At 50.3% G+C, this 21865-nt stretch overlaps 1 protein-coding gene across 2 annotated transcripts in view; it reads left to right on the top strand.

Annotated features, from left to right (window-relative positions):
* Window positions 1-21865, top strand: part of OCA2 (OCA2 melanosomal transmembrane protein) — a 342859-nt gene that overhangs the window by 73442 nt on the left and 247552 nt on the right. For both annotated transcript variants that reach the window (XM_026447197.1, XM_026447196.1), the window contains exons 5-9: window positions 297-354; window positions 2801-2873; window positions 6729-6889; window positions 9072-9154; window positions 10331-10484. In XM_026447197.1, coding sequence (XP_026302982.1) covers window positions 297-354; window positions 2801-2873; window positions 6729-6889; window positions 9072-9154; window positions 10331-10484 — 529 coding nt within the window. The remainder of the gene's footprint in view (window positions 1-296; window positions 355-2800; window positions 2874-6728; window positions 6890-9071; window positions 9155-10330; window positions 10485-21865) is intronic.

Genomic DNA, 21865 nt, shown 5'->3' with positions numbered 1-21865 from the left:
GCTTTAAACAGCCAGCAAAGAGTCTTAAATCTTGAACTTTAGTTTCCCCAACAACAAGCTATATGCAAACACTTCGGTTAACTTTGTTCTCCTCTGAAACCTCCACCATGTTCCTTTGGATGGGGCTGTAGGTTTACTGGTCACTGATATGAGGGTGTTCTCCCTCATACCACGTTATGGAAAGAATCAAAACACATGCTGTGAGATGGAAGTTACTCAAGGCTGCAGAAAGGTGTCTGAGTCTGGGCAACAGGATTACTGCCCTTGCCACTAAGATCCTACCTTTTCTCTTGCAGGCGCTGTGTGCAGTGGCTGAAAGTCACGGGCCTGTTTGTCTTTGTGGTGCTGTGCTCTGTGAGTACCGTGGCTGCCCCAGCACTGCTGTTGGGTCCGTGGAAGCCCTGTGTGCCTTTGGCTGTATAGCAGGGGGAACCTGAGGTGTGGGGCTCAGTGCCTGGCCCTCTTCACCTGATTATCTGACTTTCTTTGGAAGAGATGCGAGGGTTGTGGGGCAGCGGGCTGAGGGGGTCGAGGGCCGCAGCTGTGCCCTCTGCTGTGGTCGCAGTCACCCAGCAGAAGCTGGGCAGCATGGTGTTGCCATGTGGAAGGCCGGATAGCTGGCTGTGGGGCTCCCTTCCCTCCTCGTGTGGTTTCCCACTTCCCTGTTCAGCCCCGGACAATAGCACTCTTCATGTGTGTTGGGACACGTCTGGAGATCGTGGATAGCCTAGAGTGTCTCAGTGCCCCTTTGAGATTGTGCGCTGGGCCTCTGTCCAGTGGTGTGTGTTGAAGCTCTGAAGTTTGCCTCCTCGGGGGAGGTGTCTCTGATTTTATTTGCCCAGACATCTCCATCCTTTCAAATACATGAACATTCACAACAGACACATTCTGGAGCCAAACCAATGTCAGATGCCCTTGCAGGGAACAGGGTGTGGGAACGAGGGGAGGGCGAGGGCTGCTTTGGTGAGCCCATGGCAGTGGGCGGTGCTGTTCTTCTCTGGAGGGTCCCAGCAGATGGACCCACCAGGGGAAAGGCACAGGAGCCCGAGCAGGGAGCCAGGGCTGCAGGGACGCCTCTGTGCCCTCTGAGGTGATAGTCATGAGTCCCACTGCCAGCCTTGGTGTAGCCTGGGTCAGGGTCACATAGTGGCACTCAAAATACATTTGCCCAATGAGTGGGTGTGTGGTCCCGTCTCTGGTTGTGTGTCTGTGTGTGTGTGGTCTCCTGTCTCTGGTTGTGTGTCTGTGTGTGTGTGGTCCCATCTCTGGTTGTGTGTCTGTGTGTGTGTGTGTGGTCTCCTGTCTCTGGTTGTGTGTCTGTGTGTGTCCAGGTGGGTGTGTGGCCCCCACCTCTGGTTGTGTGTCTGTGTGTGTGCAGGTGGGTGTGTGGTCCCCTGTCTCTCGTGTGTCTGTGTGAGTGCAGGTGGTTGTGTGGTCTCCTGTCTGTGGCTGTGTGTCATGTCTGCATGTGGTTGTGTGATCCCTGTGCCTGCTCTGTGTTTGTGTGTGTGCACCAGGGTGAGCTGTGTAGGTTGTGTGTGGTCCCCTGTGCCTGCTGCATGTCTCTGTGTGTGCACCTGTGTGAGCTGTGTAGGTTGTGGTCTGTGACCATGATAGGTTGTGCTTGTGCTTTGCGGAGTTGTTTTGGGTGAGTGCCACTTTTGAGTGTTGCTCTAAGATGGTGTGCATGGGCAGTTGTTGGGAGACCACAGTGGGTGGTGAGTGCTGCTGTGATGGGGGTGTGACTGTGGTGGTGGGCAAGGGTGGGTCTGAGCTGTGTTGCATGATGTGCGCCAGCTTGGAGGGGTGTGCTCTCCCGTGCAGCCTGCCCTGGTGACAGGGCCCCCTGTGCATGACGTGTGTGGCTGTTGCTGGCTGTTTCATGACCTGCACACGTGACATGTGTGTTGTGGCTCTGTGTGCGTGCAGGAATGTCCGTGGCCCTGGGTCAGCTCTCAGCTGCGACATGAGGACAGCAGGGTGGTGTATGAAGTCAGTGCTGATTGCATTGAGCTGAGTACAGTCAACTTCTTAATAACCAACCCGTGAGGGAGGAGCTCTGTGACCCGGAGAAAGGAAACCTGTGCTAGAAAAGGAAAACCAATTACATTGAGCTCTGAAAGCTTCACGATTTGATATTTTTGGCTACCAATTTGCCTCGCCACTTCCTACTCACATGAATGTGTGGTTCTGAAGCCCCACTTCTCAGGAGGACCTGGCAGGTGCTCTAGGACTTCAAAGGAACTGGGTGGGGTGGGCCAGGTCTCCCCTGGTCCCTAACAGCTGACCTGAGCTCTGTGTCCAGTCTTAGCCTTCTTCTGTGAGATGGAGTTTAGGTGATTTGTGGATATATCCAAAATAGAATTTGAGGAATGATTTGAACTTCTATAATCTCATATTATCATCAGTTTAATTTACTTTTGATGGTGTATAAGGTGCTTTGCAAATTTCACAAACACCTACTACCACAAAGACGTGCTCTAACCATTAGAGGGGTCATATTCCTTTATTCTCCAATGTGAGAAAACCACATTTGTCCCTCTTTGATGATTTAATTTTATGGCCAGGCATTTAATTCTTAAAATTGGCAGTTATCAATAATCAGGGCCCATTGTAGCTGAACACTGTAATGAATCAGAATATTTTAATATTTAAGACAAAGCTATTCAGAGTTAGCTGCTGCGTTCTGGATACACACAGTAGCCCCATCATCACATCGTTTTCAACTGTTATCAGAATGATTTCTACCGTCCTACTGTCATACCACACCTCCGTCATTCAACGTTTCTGATTCTTACAGATTTTGTTCAGCCTATATCCGGATCAAGGAAAGCTCTGGCAGCTGTTGGCCTTGTCACCGCTGGAGAGCTACTGTATCCAAAACCCACTCTGAGATGGCCAGCCACCTGGCTGAGATCTGAAACGCAAGGAGACACTCACGGATGATTGTGACTGCTGCTGACCACCATGGCACAGGCCTTTACCATTCCCACCCACCTGCATTTTGTTTCTCTAGATGTTTGATGAGAGATGGAGTCTCAGGACAGAGGGGCGGGGAGCTCCAGGGAGACCGTGGCAGGGTTGGTGGTGGAGCTCTCCGAGTGAGGAAGGGGGAGAGCAGGGCACATCCCAGCCAGGACCTGGCTTTCCTGAGCTCCTGGATACTCCTCCCCCCCCGCATCTCTCTCGCGTTCAGCGTGACCCATCTTCCAGTTCATGCCATCCTGGCTGTGTCACCTGGCTCTGGTGACTGCCGCAGCACCTCCTGCTGTGGTTGCTCTGGCCGTCTTGCATGCCTCAGAATTTTTAGTCAGAAGTCATACACATCCTGTAGGATAGTAGACACAGAGGCCAGTGGTGTTTAAGCTTGGAGATGAGCATGCCTTGACTTCTGCAGGCATTAGTTGGAGGGTTCATGTAAATCTAGCAAGAATTCGGTTGTGTTGAGGTTGGCGGTTGCTGTGGCAACCTGCGGTGCACTGGACACTCAGAATTGCCGGGCGCCCTGCCAGCTGTCTGCTAGACCTTGCTCTATGCCCACCCCTCCCACTGGGGTAAGAGCTACTTTTTTCCCCTCCTACCTTCTCTTAGCTGCAGGAATTCCCACTGCACCCTCTGGCTGCCAGATCTGATGCACTTCCCAAGCAAATGAGGGCCTTTGCTCCTTAGGGGAGATAGAGGCAGCGGGAGAGGGTGAAGCTTGGCATCACTGGGGGATGCTTTCCCAGGATCTTCCCCAGGCTTCCTGTCTTCCTGGGGAGCGTCCGCTGGCGTTCCTGGAGGAAAAGCCTGCGAGAAGATGCGAACACCTCCGTCTGTGGCTCTCGGGCTCCCACGCTCATGTGAGCCCACGCTTGACCTTGAGCAATGTGTACATTGTCTGGTTGAATCCTGCCTGATTCTGAAGTGTGGGGCTGGCACCTGTCCCGGGGAAGCCGCCGCTCCCTACAGTCACCTGTTTTCCTCTAGCTTTCAGGCGAGTTGTCTCTGCTGCAGCCTCATTCTGGGATGGGGAGTGGGCAGTTAACTGATGTCCGCCCAGCCTGTTCTGGGTGAGAGTGTGGGAGTGCTGTTTCCCAGCTCTCCGGCGGGGGTCCAGAGCCTCTTTTGGAATGAACGTGGTCATTAAGGTGTCTGTGCATGAAGGTCCTGAAGCCCCCGGTGCTGCTAGGGTGGCGGGCGTCTGGGGAGGGTCCTGGAGAGGTGGGACCCTCCGATGGGGTGCTCTGATCAGGCCAAATATTTTTGATGATGATTATTTAAAAAGGAATTAATTTAGTTGGCTAAATGGCAAGATGTTTTTTTCTTTAGTCTACTTACCCGATAGCCTCAGTGAACTGAAATTTTAGGAAACTGGCTTGCTTTCCTTACAGTTGTTATCATCTGTTGTGTAGCCTTGGTTTTTGTAGTCCTTTTGGCAGTCTCACTACATCTTCCCAGGACACCCTCTCCTTAGCCAGCGACCTGCCCAGCAGCCTTCCAGAAAGGCCTAGTGCTTGATGCTTTCTGGTGAGTGGGGGGCACACTGGTCATGGTTTGTGCTTCCCTCTGCTCAGTGGACAGAGGCACCTACAGTTTTAGAAGCTCCCACTTCCATTGGGGTCAGGGCGGTGCTGATGTCAGCTGAGCGCATGTGCACGTGTTTGTATTTTCTTCATCACTTTAAAACTATGCCTGAGTCTTAAAGTATCTCCGTGTGAGAGAACCAACGAGCTGTGTGATGCTGACAGACTTTGTTTCTCATTCTTGGGCCTCGACCTCTGCATTGCTTCCCTAGAATGAAGAAAGGCAAGACATACCCTGTGTTCCTGGCCCCCCCACGAAGTTCCCAGGACATGCTGCCCTCTGGGCACGACTTCCCGCAGGGGCAGGGGAGATTGAGCAACCAGCCGCCAGGCTGACCCAAGAACCTGAAGGGGGAGGCGGGATCCTGTCCAGAAACCGTCCTCAGTGGGACGCAGGCAGGAGGGGGAGATTTCGGGGAACACTGGCACCGAACCTGATCAGTCAGTGGAGATCCCAGAGGCCAGCTTAGGGCACCAAGATGGGACGATAGCCTCAGCCCTCTGTTCATCCCGCCCGGGACCCGGTGTGTCCCCCTTATTCTAAGGCATTTTGCCGAGTTCCTTCTCGAGCAGCCTGAGTGCCCCAGGCCCACGCAGGACCCCACAGCCTGAGCGCATCCCTGCAGGGGGCAGGCCAGCTTGCCTTTCTTGGCAGGGCGTGGGGATGGGTGGGGGCCGGGAGTTCTCGCCTGCTCCCTGCGTGGCCTTCGAATTTGGATGAAGAGGGAGAGCGCCTGGGAGAGATGAAGGCCGCAGGGGGGAAGATGGGTCACCAGCCACGATGGGGGTGATTTGAGCCTCCAGCAGGCTTCTTGGAAAAGGGCAGTGTTCCCAGGGATTAACAATGGTTTCTGGAAACTCACGGACCCTCTCGAAAGACCCTGAGCCTTGTGAAGGCTGCAGGCCTGGGGTCTGCTTGGGGAGGAGGGGAAGCCAGCTGGACCCCGCCCCCGACAAGGTGATTCTCAGAGAAAGGGCGCGCAGTGTACACGTGAGGTAGGAGGGGCCTCGGACTGGTTGGAAAGGCCCAGAGCAACAGCTTCAGGGCTGTCCTCTGAGCAGGGAGCTCTGAGGCCTCCTCCCGGCCCTCCGGCCTGCCCTCTGGAGGAGCCTGGGTGAGGGACACCGGGGGTGGCTGCTGTGAGGGGAGAGCTGCTGGAGAAAGCACCACTCTTCTTTAGCTGGTGAATAGCAAAGCCACCTTTCTTTCAGAACCTCAGTGTCTCCCGCAGCACAGTCGGGCTGTGTGGGTTCCGTAGTTGCAGGGTCTATTTTAGAAGCCTGTAATTGCAGCACCTGAAGTTCTTTGTCCCTGAATGGTTGTCTGCGGGAGGCCTGTCAGAGGCTCCCAGGGCAATGGGCAAAGGAAGAGAAGCCAGCAAACTTCTACAAGCAGGTCAGTTATGGGCGCCCTCCCTTGCTCCCTTCCTTCTGCTCTTCTTTGCTGCCTCCTCTTCTTTCCCTCTCCCTTTCTCTCTCCTTCCCTTCTCCCCCTTCTCTTCCTCCTTCCCTCTTTCCCCCTCCCTGTCTTTCCTTTTTCCCAGGTGATGCATTTTGTATCCCACCCAGCGTGGCAGCCTGGGCTCTCAGAGGATGTGGAGGAGACTGTGATTCAGAGGGGAGGAGAAAACACGGTTTCCCCGTCCTCTTAGCGTCTCCAAGCAGGGCCCTGCAGATTAGACAGGCAGGACAGGTTAACAAGAAAAAGGCATACTCATGTGTTTCATATAAGTGTTGCCTGACAAGAAACAGCTGAGCTTGGTGTTCTGCTGCTAGGTTTGATGAAGAGTGGAGAGCCGTGAAAGGCGTGATAGGACGAGAGCACATGAGCCAGTGCAGGACGTGGGCCAGGAGGGGCCCTGGCAAGGTCTGTCCATTCAGGTCCCTCTTGTCCTCTGTCCATCTTTGGAGCTAAGGATGCCCCGGTGTGGGGGGCGCCTCTCGTATGAGGGCCACGACCTGCTTCAGGGGAGGTAGGTCTCGAATGAGGGCTGAGATGGGGGAATGAGAAAGGTAGGAAGATGGTGTTGGTGGCTGAGGGCACGGGGCACCTGGGGAAACGCGTTTCTTCACACACTGTCGGAGGAGGGTGTGCGTCTGGTGGGCGGTGGGAACATGGGGTTCCTCCTGCCTGCTTTATGGTTCTCCTTGACACTCCCCCAGCCATGAACCTCAGCAGCCACGGGGACTCCACGCTGCTGCAGGTGGACCTGGCCGGGGCCTTCGTGGCCAGCGGGCCGAGTCGTTCTGGGAGGGAAGAGCGCCTCCTGGTGGAGCTGACCCAGGCCGACCCTTCAGGCTCCAGGTGGCGGCGGCCACAGCAGGTTATGCTGATAATTTATTTGAAAGGATTGTGAAATCTCATTTCATCTCATAATAAATTGTGTTTCCTCTTGAGTGGATTTGATGGGGAGCCACAGGCGAGGACACCATTCTTAGTCAATTCATTGGCTCTTCTTATCTTTTGCTTTGTCTTTGAAATTCTCTGTTTACCATTTCTCTATTTATAAAATTCTTGCCATTTCAGTAAAATCAGGCTAGCATGTTCTTTATTCAAAACTGTTTTGCCGGGCCATTCAGGAAACATACATTTGAAATGAAAAAACTTTTTTTTTTTGGTGTTGTAAAAGTGCAGTTAAGTCTGGGCCTTACGTCATGGTTCAGAAGACAGTTCCACAGCACAGTTACTGTGTTTGTGGACACCTGCCTAAGTTCTGAGCTGCTGCATCTGTGTAGGCCTGTGCGCAGCCTTGTCTCTGAGCCTTGTCAAGCCTTCATTCACATCCTGCAAAGGCAGCCGGGGAGCGGTGTCTGTCGTGGCAGCCCAGAGCCTAGACTCCAGAGGTAGGGCTCCTTCCATGCCAGCCTGGCCCCCGAGCCCTGGCCTCGGAGACTCCACTCTGCATTGTCGCGGTGACTTCTGCGTGGAAGTCACAGCCCCGGTTCATGGATGTTTCGTTACAACCAGCAGAAGGAAACCCCGCCCATGCGCAGGCTGCATCACCTGCAGTGGAGCGTGTGAGGAGTGAATGCACCTTCCCCTTTCCTGCCTTGCAGAGCGTGGTCCACAGAGCTCAGGTCTCATGAACTAGCACACAGTGTCCGGGACCACGGCTGACGCAACACCGATGTTCTGAACCGGCTGCCCCGGCCAGGGTCTTAGGATGTCAACTTGGTTCCCCGTGTGAAGAGCAGAGCCCCTTGGCAAGGGGTTCCTTGATGATGAGCGATGGCCTTTGCCCTCTGACCTGGGCCTTGCATGGAGAAGGGCAGGACCTCACCCAGCCTGCGGTCCCGCTGCCTCCTCAGCACTTGTATATTAATAACCCAGGTTAAATGATCTGTATGGCACCTCCCTGCTCTCTCGGGGTGGCCCTTCCTAACGTGCTGACACACCCAAAATGCCCACAGGCAAATCCAGCCCCAGAAACATGGGAAACACGAGAGATCTTTACTAAAGGACTTTGTCCCCCAGACACGCTCTTTGCAAACACTGAGGTACTTAAAAGAACCTCTGTTTTCTCATGCCTGTGCTTCTTTGCTTTGATCAGTTTCAGAGATCCTGTTTTCAGTGTCCTTTGTGATTTGTGGGTGAGATTCGCATCTTCCCATTGAGGATCCCCCTCCCTCCCCAGGCTGCCTCCCTAGCTGATCACCGTCCTGTACCCCAGGGGCAAGAACATGCAAGGCAGGGAGTGAAGCTTCACCCGGGGCCCTTCCTTGCAGGGGCTCCTGTGCACAGGGGTGTGGAAGGTTTGCGGGGCATGGGTTTGTTGCCTCCAGGTTGCAAGCAGTTGCAGAAGCAGTTCTCAGGACTCAGAGAGCTCAGAAGAATCCTCCAAGTCTCTAGTAACTTGTAGTGCTTCATTTTTTAAATTAAAAACATTTTTATTAAAAAATTTTTAGAGTCGGGGATCTTACTCTGTTGCCCAGGCTGGAGTGCAGTGGTGTGATCACAGCTCACTGTAACGTTGAACTTCTGGGCTCACGCGATTCTCCTGCCTCCGCCCCTAAGTGGCTGGGACCACAGGCACATGCCACCAGGCCTGCCGAATTTTTAGAATTTTTTTTGTGCAGACAGGGGTCTTGTTCTGTTGCCCAGGCTGATCTTGAACTCTTGGCCTCAAGTGATCTCCCACCTTGGCCTCCCAAAGTGGGATTACAGGTGTGAGCCACCACGTCTGGGCGTGATTTGTTTTTCTTGTATTAAATCACTACTTCCATGCCTTTTGCACTTTTGTACACTAATTCTGCATTTTTTCTTTCGAATCCTTTTTCTTAAAGAAAGCTCTCCAAATTGTGGAAATTCCCAGCTCCTAACATCAGAGCTAGCATAGGAGCAGTAGCTCCTGACATCAGAGATGTGAGAGCTCAAATAAAGAGGCCCTCGTTTCTTTCTTTCTCCTTTTCTTATTTGAAACAAATACCTAGAGTGAGCAGTGCCAGATCCCAGATGGCGTCTCAGGTGAAAAGCCTCACCATAACTTTATGCTTTGGCTTGTACAGGTCACTCACAACTGGACGCTGTATTTAAATCCGAGGAGAAGCGAGCGCTCGGTGATGAGCAGGACCTTTGAGGTACTGGGCAGGTGAGTTCTCAGTGAGTGAGATGTTGGGGCAGGCTCTCCGGGACATACGTGTTTAGAGGAGTCTGACCTACAGGACACTGAGTTTCGGCCCACGCAGCACCAGGTCAGCATGTGGCTTGGACACGGTGCTCATGCTGTGTAGACAGTGAACTTAAAGGCTGTGAGAGGGCATTGTAGCCATGGGTGTCAGGATGTAAGAGGGTTAACTGCAGAAGTCATTTTGAAACAAATGGCAGTTTTTGGTTGATGTTCTAATTTCATTCATATTGTGAAGCTGTACAATGGAGAGTTCTAGGAAATGTAGGATTCTTATTCCTTAACTAAAGATGCTTCATATTCAATCGGTACTCTTGGTTGGTGTATTAGACAGCTAAGGCTGCCGTATCGTAGTACTACACACTGGGCGGCTTAACTGTCAGACATTTACCTTGTAATTCTAGAGGCTGGAAGTCTGAGGTCAAGGTGTCGACAGGGTCCGTTTCTCCCAAGGCCTCTCGCCTGGCTTACAGGTGGCCGTCCCTCTGTGTCTGTCTTCTGATCTCTCCTTGTATGGACACCCATCCTGGATTGGGACTCATCCCCATAACCTCATTTAACCTTCCTCACCTTTGTAAAGACCCTACCTCTACCTGCAGTCCCATTTGGAGGTACTTGGGGTTAGGACTTCAACGTAGGAATTGTTTTTGGAGGAAGGGGACACAATCCAGCCCATAAAACATGTTGACTGAACTTGAGAAAACGCTCTGGTGTCCGCCACAGACCTGTGGTCACTTGCAGGCTTCTCATCTATAGTGTGTCTCCTCACTCTCAAGGACTGGAGTTCAAATAGCTGGCTTTGCTCTTAGTTAGCAGGTGAAGTGGTTGGGTATGTTGGGGAGGAGGAAGAGCCAGTTCAATGGCTGGCGTCTTCTGTGCAGGCCCCTGCTCACTCTTCACTGTCAGGTGGTGTCACAGGGAGGCTGAGGGGCCTGCTTGGACGGGCCCGGCTTGGCCGCAGGGAGGCTGCGTCCTGTGTCTCACGCCGCTGGCCTGTGCTCACTGCTCTTCCAGCTGTGAGATCGGGCGTTGGGCTGAATCGTTCTGAGATCCATTTGGATTCTGGTTAATGTCTGGCTGATACAGAGGGAAGTGCCCTGTTGACCTTGTGAACAGTGAGGTCATCGTTTCGTTCTGCAGAGAGGCGGTGTCCATCAGCATCCGGGCCTCCCTCCAGCAGACCCAGGCTGTGCCTCTTTTGATGGCTTATCAGTACCTCCGCGCGAGTGTAGAAGCCCAAGTGACCATCGCCACGGCCATCCTCGCGGGCGTCTACGCGTTGATCATATTCGAGGTAACTTTCATACCTGCTCCCCCGATCTGTCTGGGCCCACCGTCAGGGAGGCTTGAGACCTCCGAGACACTCTGGATGGGTCGGTCCTGACTCCTAAATCAAACCGGACTAGTGTCATCATCCCTGAAGATGAGCGTGTCCCTCTCTCTAGGTAGAAAGGGAACCATACAGGAATATTTGCTGAATCTCGGCAACTGACATGAGAAGGATGGGTTTTAGGAGCAGAAATGTACCTGAGAAAACAGAATATGCATTCGATTTTCTACCCTCTCTCCGCTGCTCACTCCAAGTGTGACCGTGAGGGAACCAGAGTCGCGGTCTCCTCTGAGACTCAGAGTCTGCACCTGTGTGATGAGTACACTCATTTGTGCCCATCTGCACCGTGCGATTGTGTGTGTGAGGGGACATGGATGGCCCGGGGCTGTGTGCCCAGAGGGATTATCTGATTATCGGTTCTGTCTGCCAGCTTGGCTCATGGGCATTTCCACATGTGATCTTAAGTCCAGTCAATGTGATGTTTCTGGAAAGTTCTAAGTGTGGCTGTGCCTTCAACAGCACGAAGCAATGTGCAGACCCTTCCTGGGCTGGGCAGGTCCATTGTTGATTTAACTATGAAATCAAACTTCCTCACAACACGGACAGGAGCCCCGAAGGTCGGTGCATGACGTGACCATTAGAGGTGCGTCCTAGTGAACTTGGGATAGGTCTGAGAAATACCTGGGGATGTTGAGGAGATGGCAGGCTGGAGGAGTGACCAGGAAAGTTCCAGAATTTTGCCTGTGGTTGTTGAGTCCACCTGCTGAGGAATGATGACCCCCAGTAAGTTGAGCCCTTACCTGTCTTAACAAGGGCCACTCACGGGATTGTTATCTCTTACGTCTCTCCTGTTCTAGAACAGTTTTGTTCCCTCCGTTTTCTATCCATTTTCTTTTAAATCAATATTACTGTTGTTTCACGGTTCCCATGACCACCCTGTGATTTGACACAGGAACTCGCAGCTCAGGGGCAGCTGTCCTCTGGGCTGGGGTTTATTGCCAGGCCCGGCAGTGGAAACCTGCTGAGCCTGGAGGAACCCAGGAGTGGGCTTCTGAAAGATCTCCTCTCCTGGGAGGGCCCACACGGAGCACGCCCCTCCCTCCAGCAGCCAGAGACAGCCCCGTGCAGTGTTTCTGCCCCAGCAGCCTGTTGGAGCCTGAGTTTTTGTGGGGGCCGATTAGATGGTCACCCTCAGCTTACTAAGATCCCGACTCCCAGAAGGCAAGCAGGTGTACACCATTTGTAAATCACATTTTATACAGTCTGGGCATGCAGGACATGCCCAGAACACACTGGGAACAGAATACAGCAGAACACACCGCCCCAGGCCCACAAGACAGCCTTCTCCTCGGTAACGAGGGAATAGTCCCAAAGCTGAGTACCCGAAGCCAGCCGAGGGCCCTTCTAATGGTGGCGTTCTCAGACCAGGCGAAGTCTTTAATGCACCCACCATCTAGTTGACAAATCCTATTCTGTTGTTCTGTAGAATGTTCTATACCCCGATTCAGCTGCTGGGTTCCTCATGGGATTAATTAGCTGCTCTACCCGATTTCCTATAGACTACAATTGAGATCTGAAGCCTGCAGGTTCCATTTTGGGGCGCCCATGCTTCACAGGTGGGCAGGGGTCTGGGCTGCATCCAGGAGGAGGACCCCCTGTGTCTGGATGTCCTGCTATCAGGGGTGCGGAGAATGCCCAGGGAGTTGAGATGGTGGAGAAAGGTGCCCAGCTCCCTGCCACCTTTTCTCTTAATGATTTTAATACCCACCAGGGCCCACTGCCCGCCTAAGATAAATCCTATTTCTGTAATGATCAACTTTCTTAGTAATGAGCTCTTCCCTTAGTACCTTCCAGTGGTGTCCACTGAATTTATTTCGTTTCTCTCTTCCCCTTTTTTTACTATTATTTTGCAATTATAGATTTAATAAATTCAATGTGCTTTAATTAGTTAACAGTCATTAATTAAAAAATAAAATACAATGCCAATTATTTTTAATGGGCCTCTCTGTTATTCTAGGGTTTGTTCACCTTTTGTGTAAAATTGTTCAACCTTCGAAAACTACATAATTAGCAAAGATTTATTAATTTTCATTAATTAATGGTCATTATTATTAGTCATTTAGGAAAAAACCTCTCCTTCTCTACAAAAAGCCATCTCTAGATTTTAAAAGTCCTGTAAAGAGGCCAGTTCGACGTGGTTTCTGCCCTTGTAGAAACAAAAAGCAGAGGCCACCACACAGAAACCAGCCACACACACAAGGAAGTGCGGCAGGTCTGAGGAAGGGCGTTGGAGGGCAGTCCCTGTGTTCCACGAGCAGTGTGGCAGCCCAAGACCTCCAGCGGCTGCCTCCCCACGCAGCCCATCCATTTCCTGCAGTCTTTCAGCAGGTCTCCCTGCACGGCTTGCTCTACACATCTGGTGGTCCAAGGCCCTCTGTCATAGCTGTCCACGTGCCCCTGCCCGTGACAGGGTGTGGTCTTTCTACTGGTGTGCAGTGATATCTTACTGTGCTTTCAACTTAATTTCTCTCATGATGATAATGTTGGACGTTATCTTTTCATGTATTTATTTGCCACCTGTGTATCTTCTTCAGTGTGATGTTTGTATATGCCTTTTGCTTATTTTCTAATTGAATTGTCTGTTTTTGTAAATGTTGGGCTTTGACTGTTCTTTATATATTATGAAGACTTTGTTGGATATGTGGTTTGCAAATATTTTCTCTTAGTCTAGTTTATAATTTTTCTTTTCGTTCTTTTTTTTTCTTTTTTGGAGACAAAGTGCTGTGATTACAGATGTGAGCCACAGTGCCGGCCTGTTTTTTTTTTGAGATAGTGTCTCCCTCTGTTGCCCAGGCTGGAGTACAACGGCCTGATCTCGGCTCATTCCAACACCGTCTCCTGGGTTCGAGTGATTCTCCTGCCTCAGCCTGTCAAGTAGCTAAAACTACAGGCGTGTGCCACCACGCACGCCTGGCTAATTTTTTTGTATTTTTTGTAGAGACGGGGTTTCACCATGTTGGCCAGGCTGGTCTCAAACTCCCGGCCTCACGTGATCCACCCACTTTGGCCTCACAAAGTGCTGGGATTACGGGCATGAGCCACCATGCTGGACCAATTTTTTTCTGTTATAGAGTGTGGTTTGGCTGTCAAGTCTAAGAACTTATTGCTTAGTTGCAATAATTCCAGAGTCCAAAGATTGGTTTTCTTATTTTTTTTTTCAGTTTTACTTTTAAGACCAGGATCTATTTTGAGTTAGTTTTATTATTATTATTTTTTTCTTTGAGACAAGGTTTCACTCTGTCACCCTGGCTGGAGTGCAGTGGCATGATCACAGCTCACTGCGGCCTCAAACTCCTGGGCTCAAGTGATCCTCCTGCCTCAGTTTCCCAAGTAGCTGGGACTACAGGTGTGCAATACCATAGCTGGCTAAGTTTTAAAATATTTTTGTAGAATTAGGGTCTTGCTATGTTGCCCAGGCTGATCTTGAATTCCTGGCCTCAAGAGATTCTCCTGCTTTGGCTTCTTAAAGTGCTAAGATTACAGGTGTGAGCAACTGTGTCAGGCTTTGAGTTATTTTTTTGTATTTGTGTGAGAGTTTTAAGTGAAGGTTCATTTTTAAACCTATGAATGTCCAATTGGGCCAGCACCATTTATCGACAAGACTATCCCTCCTCAATTGAATTGCATCTGCTCCTTGGTTAAAAGTTAATTGGACATATTTGTGGGGTGTATCTCTGGGTTCTCTATTCTGTCCCATTGGTAATATGTCTGTTCTCCACCAGTACCACACTATCTTGATTATTGCAGGTGTAAGTTTGGACACTGGGAAGAGTGATTCCTCACACTTACTTATTTTTTTTCCCAAAATTGTTCTGGCTATTCTGTGGCCATTTTTTTCCCGTATACATTTCCCCCTCTTCTTCTTCCAGCTTTGTTGGAATAAAGTTACATTTCTATTTTCTAGGACTTCAATTGCTTTTTCATGTGGTGCTTTGACATCCACATTTTAGAATGGCCTTCTAGTCCTGAAACATAGTATTTATTTTGGTTTTCTTTGATTTTTAAAATAATTTTCATGATACTGATCTTGCACATTTTTTCTTAATTTATACCTGTTTCCTTTTCTTTGGAGCAATTGTAAATGGTACTGAGTTTTTATTTTGATTTCCACTTATCTATTGTTGATACATATAAATACATTTTTCTGTGTGTTAATATTGTACCTTGTTATTTTATTGAATTTATCTATTACTTCTCAGAGTTTTTAAAAAATAAAATTATTGAGATTTCCTATGTAGACAATCATGTCATTTGCAAAGACAGTTTTATTTCTTCTTTTCCAATCTGTATGTCTTTAATTTCTTTTTCTTGCCTTATTGCAGTGGCGAGTATGAGAATGGTAAGATTGGCATTGTTCTCAATCTTAAAGGGAAAACATTCAATCTTTCACTATATAGTATGATATTATTAGTTTTTTTGTAGATGCTTTTTATAACACTGAGGAGATTCTTTTCTTTTCCTAATGTACTAAGAGGGTTATTTTTTGTTGTGTTTTTTCCTTTCTTTCTCTCTCTTTTTTTAAAACCATAATTGGGTGTTGAGTTTTGTCAGCATCTTTTCTGTGTCAGTTGATGTGCTCATATGGTTTTTTCATTAGCTGCTTGATATGGTGGATTACATTGATTTATTTTAGAAAATTGGACTAGACTTGCATACCTGGAACAAATCTTTCTTTTCTAATGTAAGCATTTGTTACTATAATTTTCCCTGTCAGCACTGCTTTAGCTGCATCTTACAGATTTTGATCTGTTGTGTTTTTAGTTTCAGTTAGTTCTCTCTAATTCTTAAATTTCCCTGAGACTTTCACTTTGACCCATATATTATTTAGATGTGTGTTGTTTACATTCTAGATACTATAGATTTTCCTGTTGTCTTTCTATTACTAAATTATAGTTTGATTCACTTATAGTTACAGAACTTACACTATATTTAAGTCTTTTTTTTTTTTTTTTTTGAGATGGAGTCTCGCTCTGCTGCCCAGGCTGGAGTGCAGTTGTGCGATCCCAGCTCACTGCAAGCTCCGCCTCCCGGGTTCACGCCATTCTCCTGCCTCAGCCTCCCGAGTAGCTGGGACTACAGGCGCCCGCCACCTCGCCTGGCTAATTTTTTGTATTTTTTTTGGTAGAGACGGGGTTTCACCGTGTTAGCCAGGATGGTCTCGATCTCCTGACCTCGTGATCCGCCCGTCTTGGCTTCCCAAAGTGCTGGGATTACAGGCTTGAGCCACCGCGCCCGGCTATTTAATTCTTTAAATTTGTTGACTGTGTGTGTGTGTGTGTGTGTGACAGAATCTCACTCTCTTGCCCAGGCTGGAGTGCAGTGGCGCAATCTCAACTCACTGCAACCTCTGCATCGTGGGTTCAAGTGATTCCCATGCCTCAGCCTCCCAAGTAGCTGAGACCACAGGCACACACCACCACGCCTGGCTACTTTTTGTATTTTTAGTAGAGACGGGCTTTTGCCATGTTGACCAGCCTGGTCTCGAACTCCTGGCCTCAAGTGATCTGCCTGCCTCAGTCTCCCAAAGTGCTGGGATTACAGATGTGAGCCACTGTGTCTGGGCATTGTTGACTTTTTTCTTAATGACCCAGGTTTATGGTCTATCTTGATAAATATTCTGTGGACTTAAAGTAATATGATTTTCCTTTCTTATAATAGTAGTGTAACTTGCAAATATAAATTTTATATAGGTAGTTTAAGCAACAACTTGTGAAACCCCAACACTGTCCTTTAGTTGTGTCTGTAACTTGATGTGGAAGGTAGAAAAGGCTGCAGGGGTGCTAAAGGAACAGGATGTTCTACCTTATGTTTCTGTGACTTCTGTGTCCAGCACTCCGTAGGGGAAGGTCCACATTATGAAGGGAGAGCTGGAGGCAATCGCCAGCCCTGTGGGCTCTCCAGCAGTGGAGCCAACATTGCCTCATTCCTAGGTTCTACTCTAGGGGTAGAATTTGCCTTGGGCAAGGACTCAGAAGTTGTCTTGTTTTAGGCAAGGCGCTTCCCCAGAACTGGAGGTCTCTAGATGCTGCAGGCAGGCATGCTTAGGCTGTGCCACTGCCGTCTGCACCCTGCTCCACTCAGGGGAGTCTTGGGGTGGCTTACAGATGCCCCTGCCTATCCTTCCAATCTGCTGCTGCCAGCCGCTCCCCGGAGGCTGATGCTGTTGCCTCAGGCTATGGCTTCCTCCCTGAGCCCTTCTCATCCGCTCTGTTTGAAATGTTTGTTTTTCAGTGCCGTAAAGACATAGCACTTGAACATAAATTTAATTCCCTCAGCAAGGCTATTTTTATACTTTCTGCAGAAAGGGTTCACTCACCACTAGTTTTGCCACGAGAGTACACCGAACAAAGGAGACAGGGTCATTTATCACCTGACACGTCCACCTTACTGCTGTGTCCGGTTTCCATTGGCTGAAATGGGACCTCACTTTTTTTTATTTGTCTTGATTGGCTAGCAACTTAGAACTTTTTAAAAGAGGCAAAGGCCGAGGAGAACAAAGGAAGGAGGAAGTAACTCATCAAATGCTGAGAAAGGTAAAAAAACACCTTTAAATAAGGAAGAGGAACAGGCTATGAGCTAATGCTTGCTTGGACTAGTGTAAGCATACCAGGACAAATATTGATGCTAAATTTTGGCAGCTAAGAACATAAAGTACATTGATTTCTTTATTACGGCTAGCAGATATTTAACAATGTTAGCACAGGTCTCTGAATACATTTTGCTTCTAAGAGAAGTTACTATTTGTTTCTAATTAGATGGAGAGGACAGTCTTTGAAGAGGAACCTCTGCTTTACTTTGTACGTGCTTTGTCGTGGGGGCTCCATCTCACTTACTGTGTCTGTTGTTGGTTGCTTTTGTTCAGTGTTGATTCCCAGTGCCTTGGACACTGCCTGGCATAGAGGAAGTGCTCAATAAATATTGAACAGATGTTTCCAGAGCATCTTCAGATACTTGAGACAGGTGCTAAGGTCCTCTGGGTCTGGTCTCACTTGGCTCCTGCATAGGGGGCACTTTCAACCCCTGACTTTGTGCCTAATGACCCATGAGTGACTGAATGGGAACAAAGGATCAGCCAGGGTTCCCTTAGGTCTTTTAATAGCTGGATGGGATGAAATTGTTTCAGGAAATACCTTGGGTTATTTATACTTCTGGTCCTACAGATAATCATCCTGATTGACACTTTCTTGCTTGAGGATTTGGGGTTGTATCTTTCATCCTTGTGCAGTAGTTCCTTTTTCTTTTTTTTTCTTTCTTTCTTTCTTTTTTCTTTTTGAGATAGAGTCTCACCCAGGCTGGAGTGCAGTAGTGCAATCTTGGCTCACTGCAACCTCCGCCTCCCGGGTTCAAGCAATACTCCTGCCTCAGCTCCCCAAGTATCTGGGATCACAGGTGCATGCCACCACCCCCGGCTAATTTTTGGTATCTTTAGTAGAGATGGGATTTCACCATGTTGGCCATGCTGGTCTCGAACTCCTGACCTCATGATCTGCCTGCCTCGGCTTCCCAAAGTGCTGGGATTCCAGGCGTAGCCACCGCGCCCGGCCCATCCTTGTAAAGTAGTTCTTGTTGAAAGTCCTGGAAACACAGTTGGAGCAATCCTCCTAACTCTTGCACTTTGCGTCTATTATAGGGCTCTGGGAGATTTCCCAATGCAGCATTCTAAAAATTCCATTATCAGAGCTAAGGCTTCTATGCCCTTATACTATATAAAATTATATTACAATAGTTCTGACACAGTCTTAATGAATAATACTTCACAACATAAATGAGACAATGCGTTTTCTCCATGTGTCTTTCATCCAACCTCTGGTGTTATGTTTTCAGAAAGATTTGCCACCACTGCTGCTTTCTGCTGGAAAGCAGGCCCTTTCTTTCCCTTCACCCACTTTATGTAATTGTAGCAGCCTTTGTGGAACATCGTGTTTCACTGCTTTGTTCCTTTCATATTTAATTTAGGAGTTTGTGTAGTGTTTGGTTTAAAAATTAACTGTGAAATTAAATTCAGGAGAGGTGAATAGGGAACACCTTCCATCTTCCAGGGAGTCTCCATTTTAATTTACAGAAATGGGAAGCATATTTGGAGAGGGAAGAGGCTGCATTTCAAAACCCAATGCACATACCATAACACTGCAAACCTCCAAGTTGGGTTTTCCTAATTTCTGTTCTTAGGATGCTCTGCAGAGATGCAATTTAAATCTGTAGCCAGTGGCTCTGCCCCCTCATTCCTTTCTTTTTGTCTGCAAGCCTCTTCTTACTGCTGATTCACGGAACATATTGCATCCTGTAGCTCCAGCAGACTTGCTCCATTACCTTGTTCCAGAGATACCTCTCCTTTTCTTCCTTGAAAAGGACTCCTTCAGAACTGTAGGAAAACTGGTGGATTATGTAATACACTCTCTCTGCTTAACATAAACTGAATTGCAAAGACACTTTTGCAGGTGAAGGAGTCGGGATGGGACATAGGTCTTCTGGCCATGGGCCATGCTACTCACGTTTTTTCCTGGCAGGTTCACAATCCAGTGTTTCAGGTTTCTCAAAATGGGTAGCCACGTCATTCCTTAGAAAAATGGCAAGAATTTTGCAGACTGCTTGAAGGAGGTGGACCCTTTCCAACCTCATCTCCTGGATGGCTCTCTTTTGCATGCCCTTGGCTGTTCCTGCACATGCAGTGAGCCCTGGAGCGTGCTGTTGTTCAAAGCCAGATCCAGTGAGAGGTGGTGGCTGGTGGGGCAAAAGGAAGCCAGTGCAGGAGGGAGGGCCACAGTGAGTCTTGAGGGCTCCGACTTCAAAGAAAATGATCGTGGTGATAACCACAGGAGCTAACGTGTGCGGAGGGGCCAGCCCTGTTCTGGGAATTCTCTCTGTGTTAATAGACACCCCGCAACCCCATGAGGCCGACTTTATCACCACCTCGTTTTGTAGATGAGGACATCAAGCACAGAGAAGTCAGACCACTTGCCCGAAGTCCCCCAGCTGGCCAGGGGCTGCCTTTGGAGTCCACCTTTCTCACCAGGGTGTGGCGCTTCTCAAGGAGACGGGAATTACCTGCAGCCAGTGCCCAGCAGGCTGTGCAAGGTGAACAGACGCCTGTCATGCTCCTGCCGTCTGTGTTGATTCTGAAAAGGTGCAGTAGGCTGATTAATGACCGCTTCCCCCAAGATGTCCACATCCTAACCCCCGACCATTTGCATATGGGACCTCACATGGCAAAAGGGGCCTTGCTGAGTGATGATACCAACGACCTTGTGATGTAGAGATTGTCTGGGTGAGCTCAGCGGGTCTTTACAAATGGAGAGCCCTCCCAGCTGTGGTCAGAGGGGGATGTGACTATGGAATAAAGGGTCACAGAACTGTGACGTGAGGGCTTGATTCACCATTGATGGCTTTGAAGCTGGAAAAGAGGGGTCCTGTTCGTGGAATTTGGGTGTTGGGGAAAGTGAGGGATAGAGTCTCCCCTAGAGCCTGCAAAGGAATGCGTTCCTGCAAGGCCTCGATGTAGAATGGAGCGCACCCGCTGAATGTCTTACCTGCAGGACCGGAGGAGGGTGGGTTTGGTGACAGCAGCCTGGGAAACTCACACAGAAGGTCTCTGAAGGAGGTGTTGTGCTCTGTTTTGCCAATGGAGACGTGAGCTTGGGGAGACGCAGGGTTGGGGAGACGGGGGCTTGGGAGGCGGTGAAGGCAGGCTTGAACCTAGGTTCAGGACACCCCCCACCCTTTCTGTGGAATTGGAATCAGCCTCCTCCTGAGGAGGGGAAGTGGGGGTGCCCAGGACTGGCGGGCTGAACTGAGCTGAGCTGAGCTGCAGGCAGTGTGAGAGGAGCCTCCCGAGCTTGCCTGCCTCCTGGACGCCCTGACACCTTGGTCCGGCTCGCAGGGGCAGTGCGAGGTGAGGCCCGCACCGTTTCCGTCACAGCCACGTTGTGAGGCGTGGTGACTTCCTTTTATATACAGGAAGAAATCTGGGGCTCAAGGGATGGAGGGGCTTCCTCCCCCACTGTCTGATGATCCCTCATGGCCTTGTCTGTCATCAAAAGATCGGGCTGCCGTGAGGGCACGGGATCAAGTGGAAGGACATTGGGGTGCACGTGAGTATGTGTGTGTGTTAGTACATGAGTGTGTGTATTACTGTTTAAGTGCATATGAGACTGTGAGTCACAGTGAGGGTGTGTGTGCGTGAGACCATGTGTCTGTGTGTGACTGCATGTGAGAGTGTGACTGTGTGTGTGTGCGAGTTAGTGAGTCAGTGTGCGAGACTGTTAGCGTGGGCATGTGAGGGTGTGTGTCAGACCATGTTTCTGGGTGTCACCGTGTGTGACTGCATGGTTGTGTCTGTGTGTACCAGTTAGTGTGTGAGTGTGAGGGAGGGTGAGTGTGAGACCATATATGTGAGGTGAGGGGGTGTGACTGCCTGTGTGTGTGCAGGTGTGTGCCAGACGGTCTGGGCGCCCCGCTGGCGCCTCCACAGCCTCCCCTGCAGCCCAGCTTCCAAGTCAGGGCCTCAGCCTGTTGCCCACACTCTGGTTGGAGAGGTGGTTTCCAGAGCCAGTGCTCTCAGGAGCTGGGTGGCAGGCAAGAGTGCCCCGGGGACAACGCAGCACACCCTCTTCTGTCTCTCGCTTGGGGACTGGCTCCTACACCACGGGGACAGGCGCCGCAGGGCACCCAGCAGGGGGCTGAGAGGGGGCGGAGCCCAGGGCCCCAGTTTCTGCTGTCTGGTTTGCACAGGTCTTTCCGTGGCGCAGGCTGCTTTTCCATGTTGAAAACAGGAGGCGATGGACTGATGTTCTTCCCTGGGCTCCTTTGGTAAATGGAAGAATCAGTGACGCGCAGAGAGACCCACAGGAGGAGGAGCAGGGTGTCTTGCGGACCCGCGGGGCCCAGGGCCTGGGTGGGGCGGTGGACGGTGTCTCTGCGCCGGCCCTATGTGGACACCAGTAGAGCCGGGGAGGGGCCGGCTGAGGCCCTCGGTTTCGCGTCACTCTGAGGTCACCTTTCCCCGCTTGGGGCGGCTCGGCTGGAGCGGGACGCGGTGGAGGGAGCTGGCGGCGCGGGCGGGTGCGCGGGTGGCCCCGGGCCTTCGGGGCGCCCAGATGGAGGCCGCGAGCAGGCCGGGCGGGGGGTGGGACCGCCACGCTCACGGACGTCGAGGGCGGTCTCCGGACCTCCGCCAACTCTGAGATCCCATTTCTAAGAAACCCCGAGGGCCGAGTCACTGGCAAACCTGGGGCTCAGCGTTCGGGGGCACACGGCCCTGCGCTCGGGGGGGGCACACTGCCCTGGGC

This window comes from Piliocolobus tephrosceles, chromosome 6, assembly GCF_002776525.5.
Source record: "Piliocolobus tephrosceles isolate RC106 chromosome 6, ASM277652v3, whole genome shotgun sequence".
In the NCBI taxonomy this organism is placed as follows: Eukaryota; Metazoa; Chordata; class Mammalia; order Primates; family Cercopithecidae; genus Piliocolobus; species Piliocolobus tephrosceles.
This window is presented reverse-complemented; position numbering and strand designations above follow the sequence as displayed.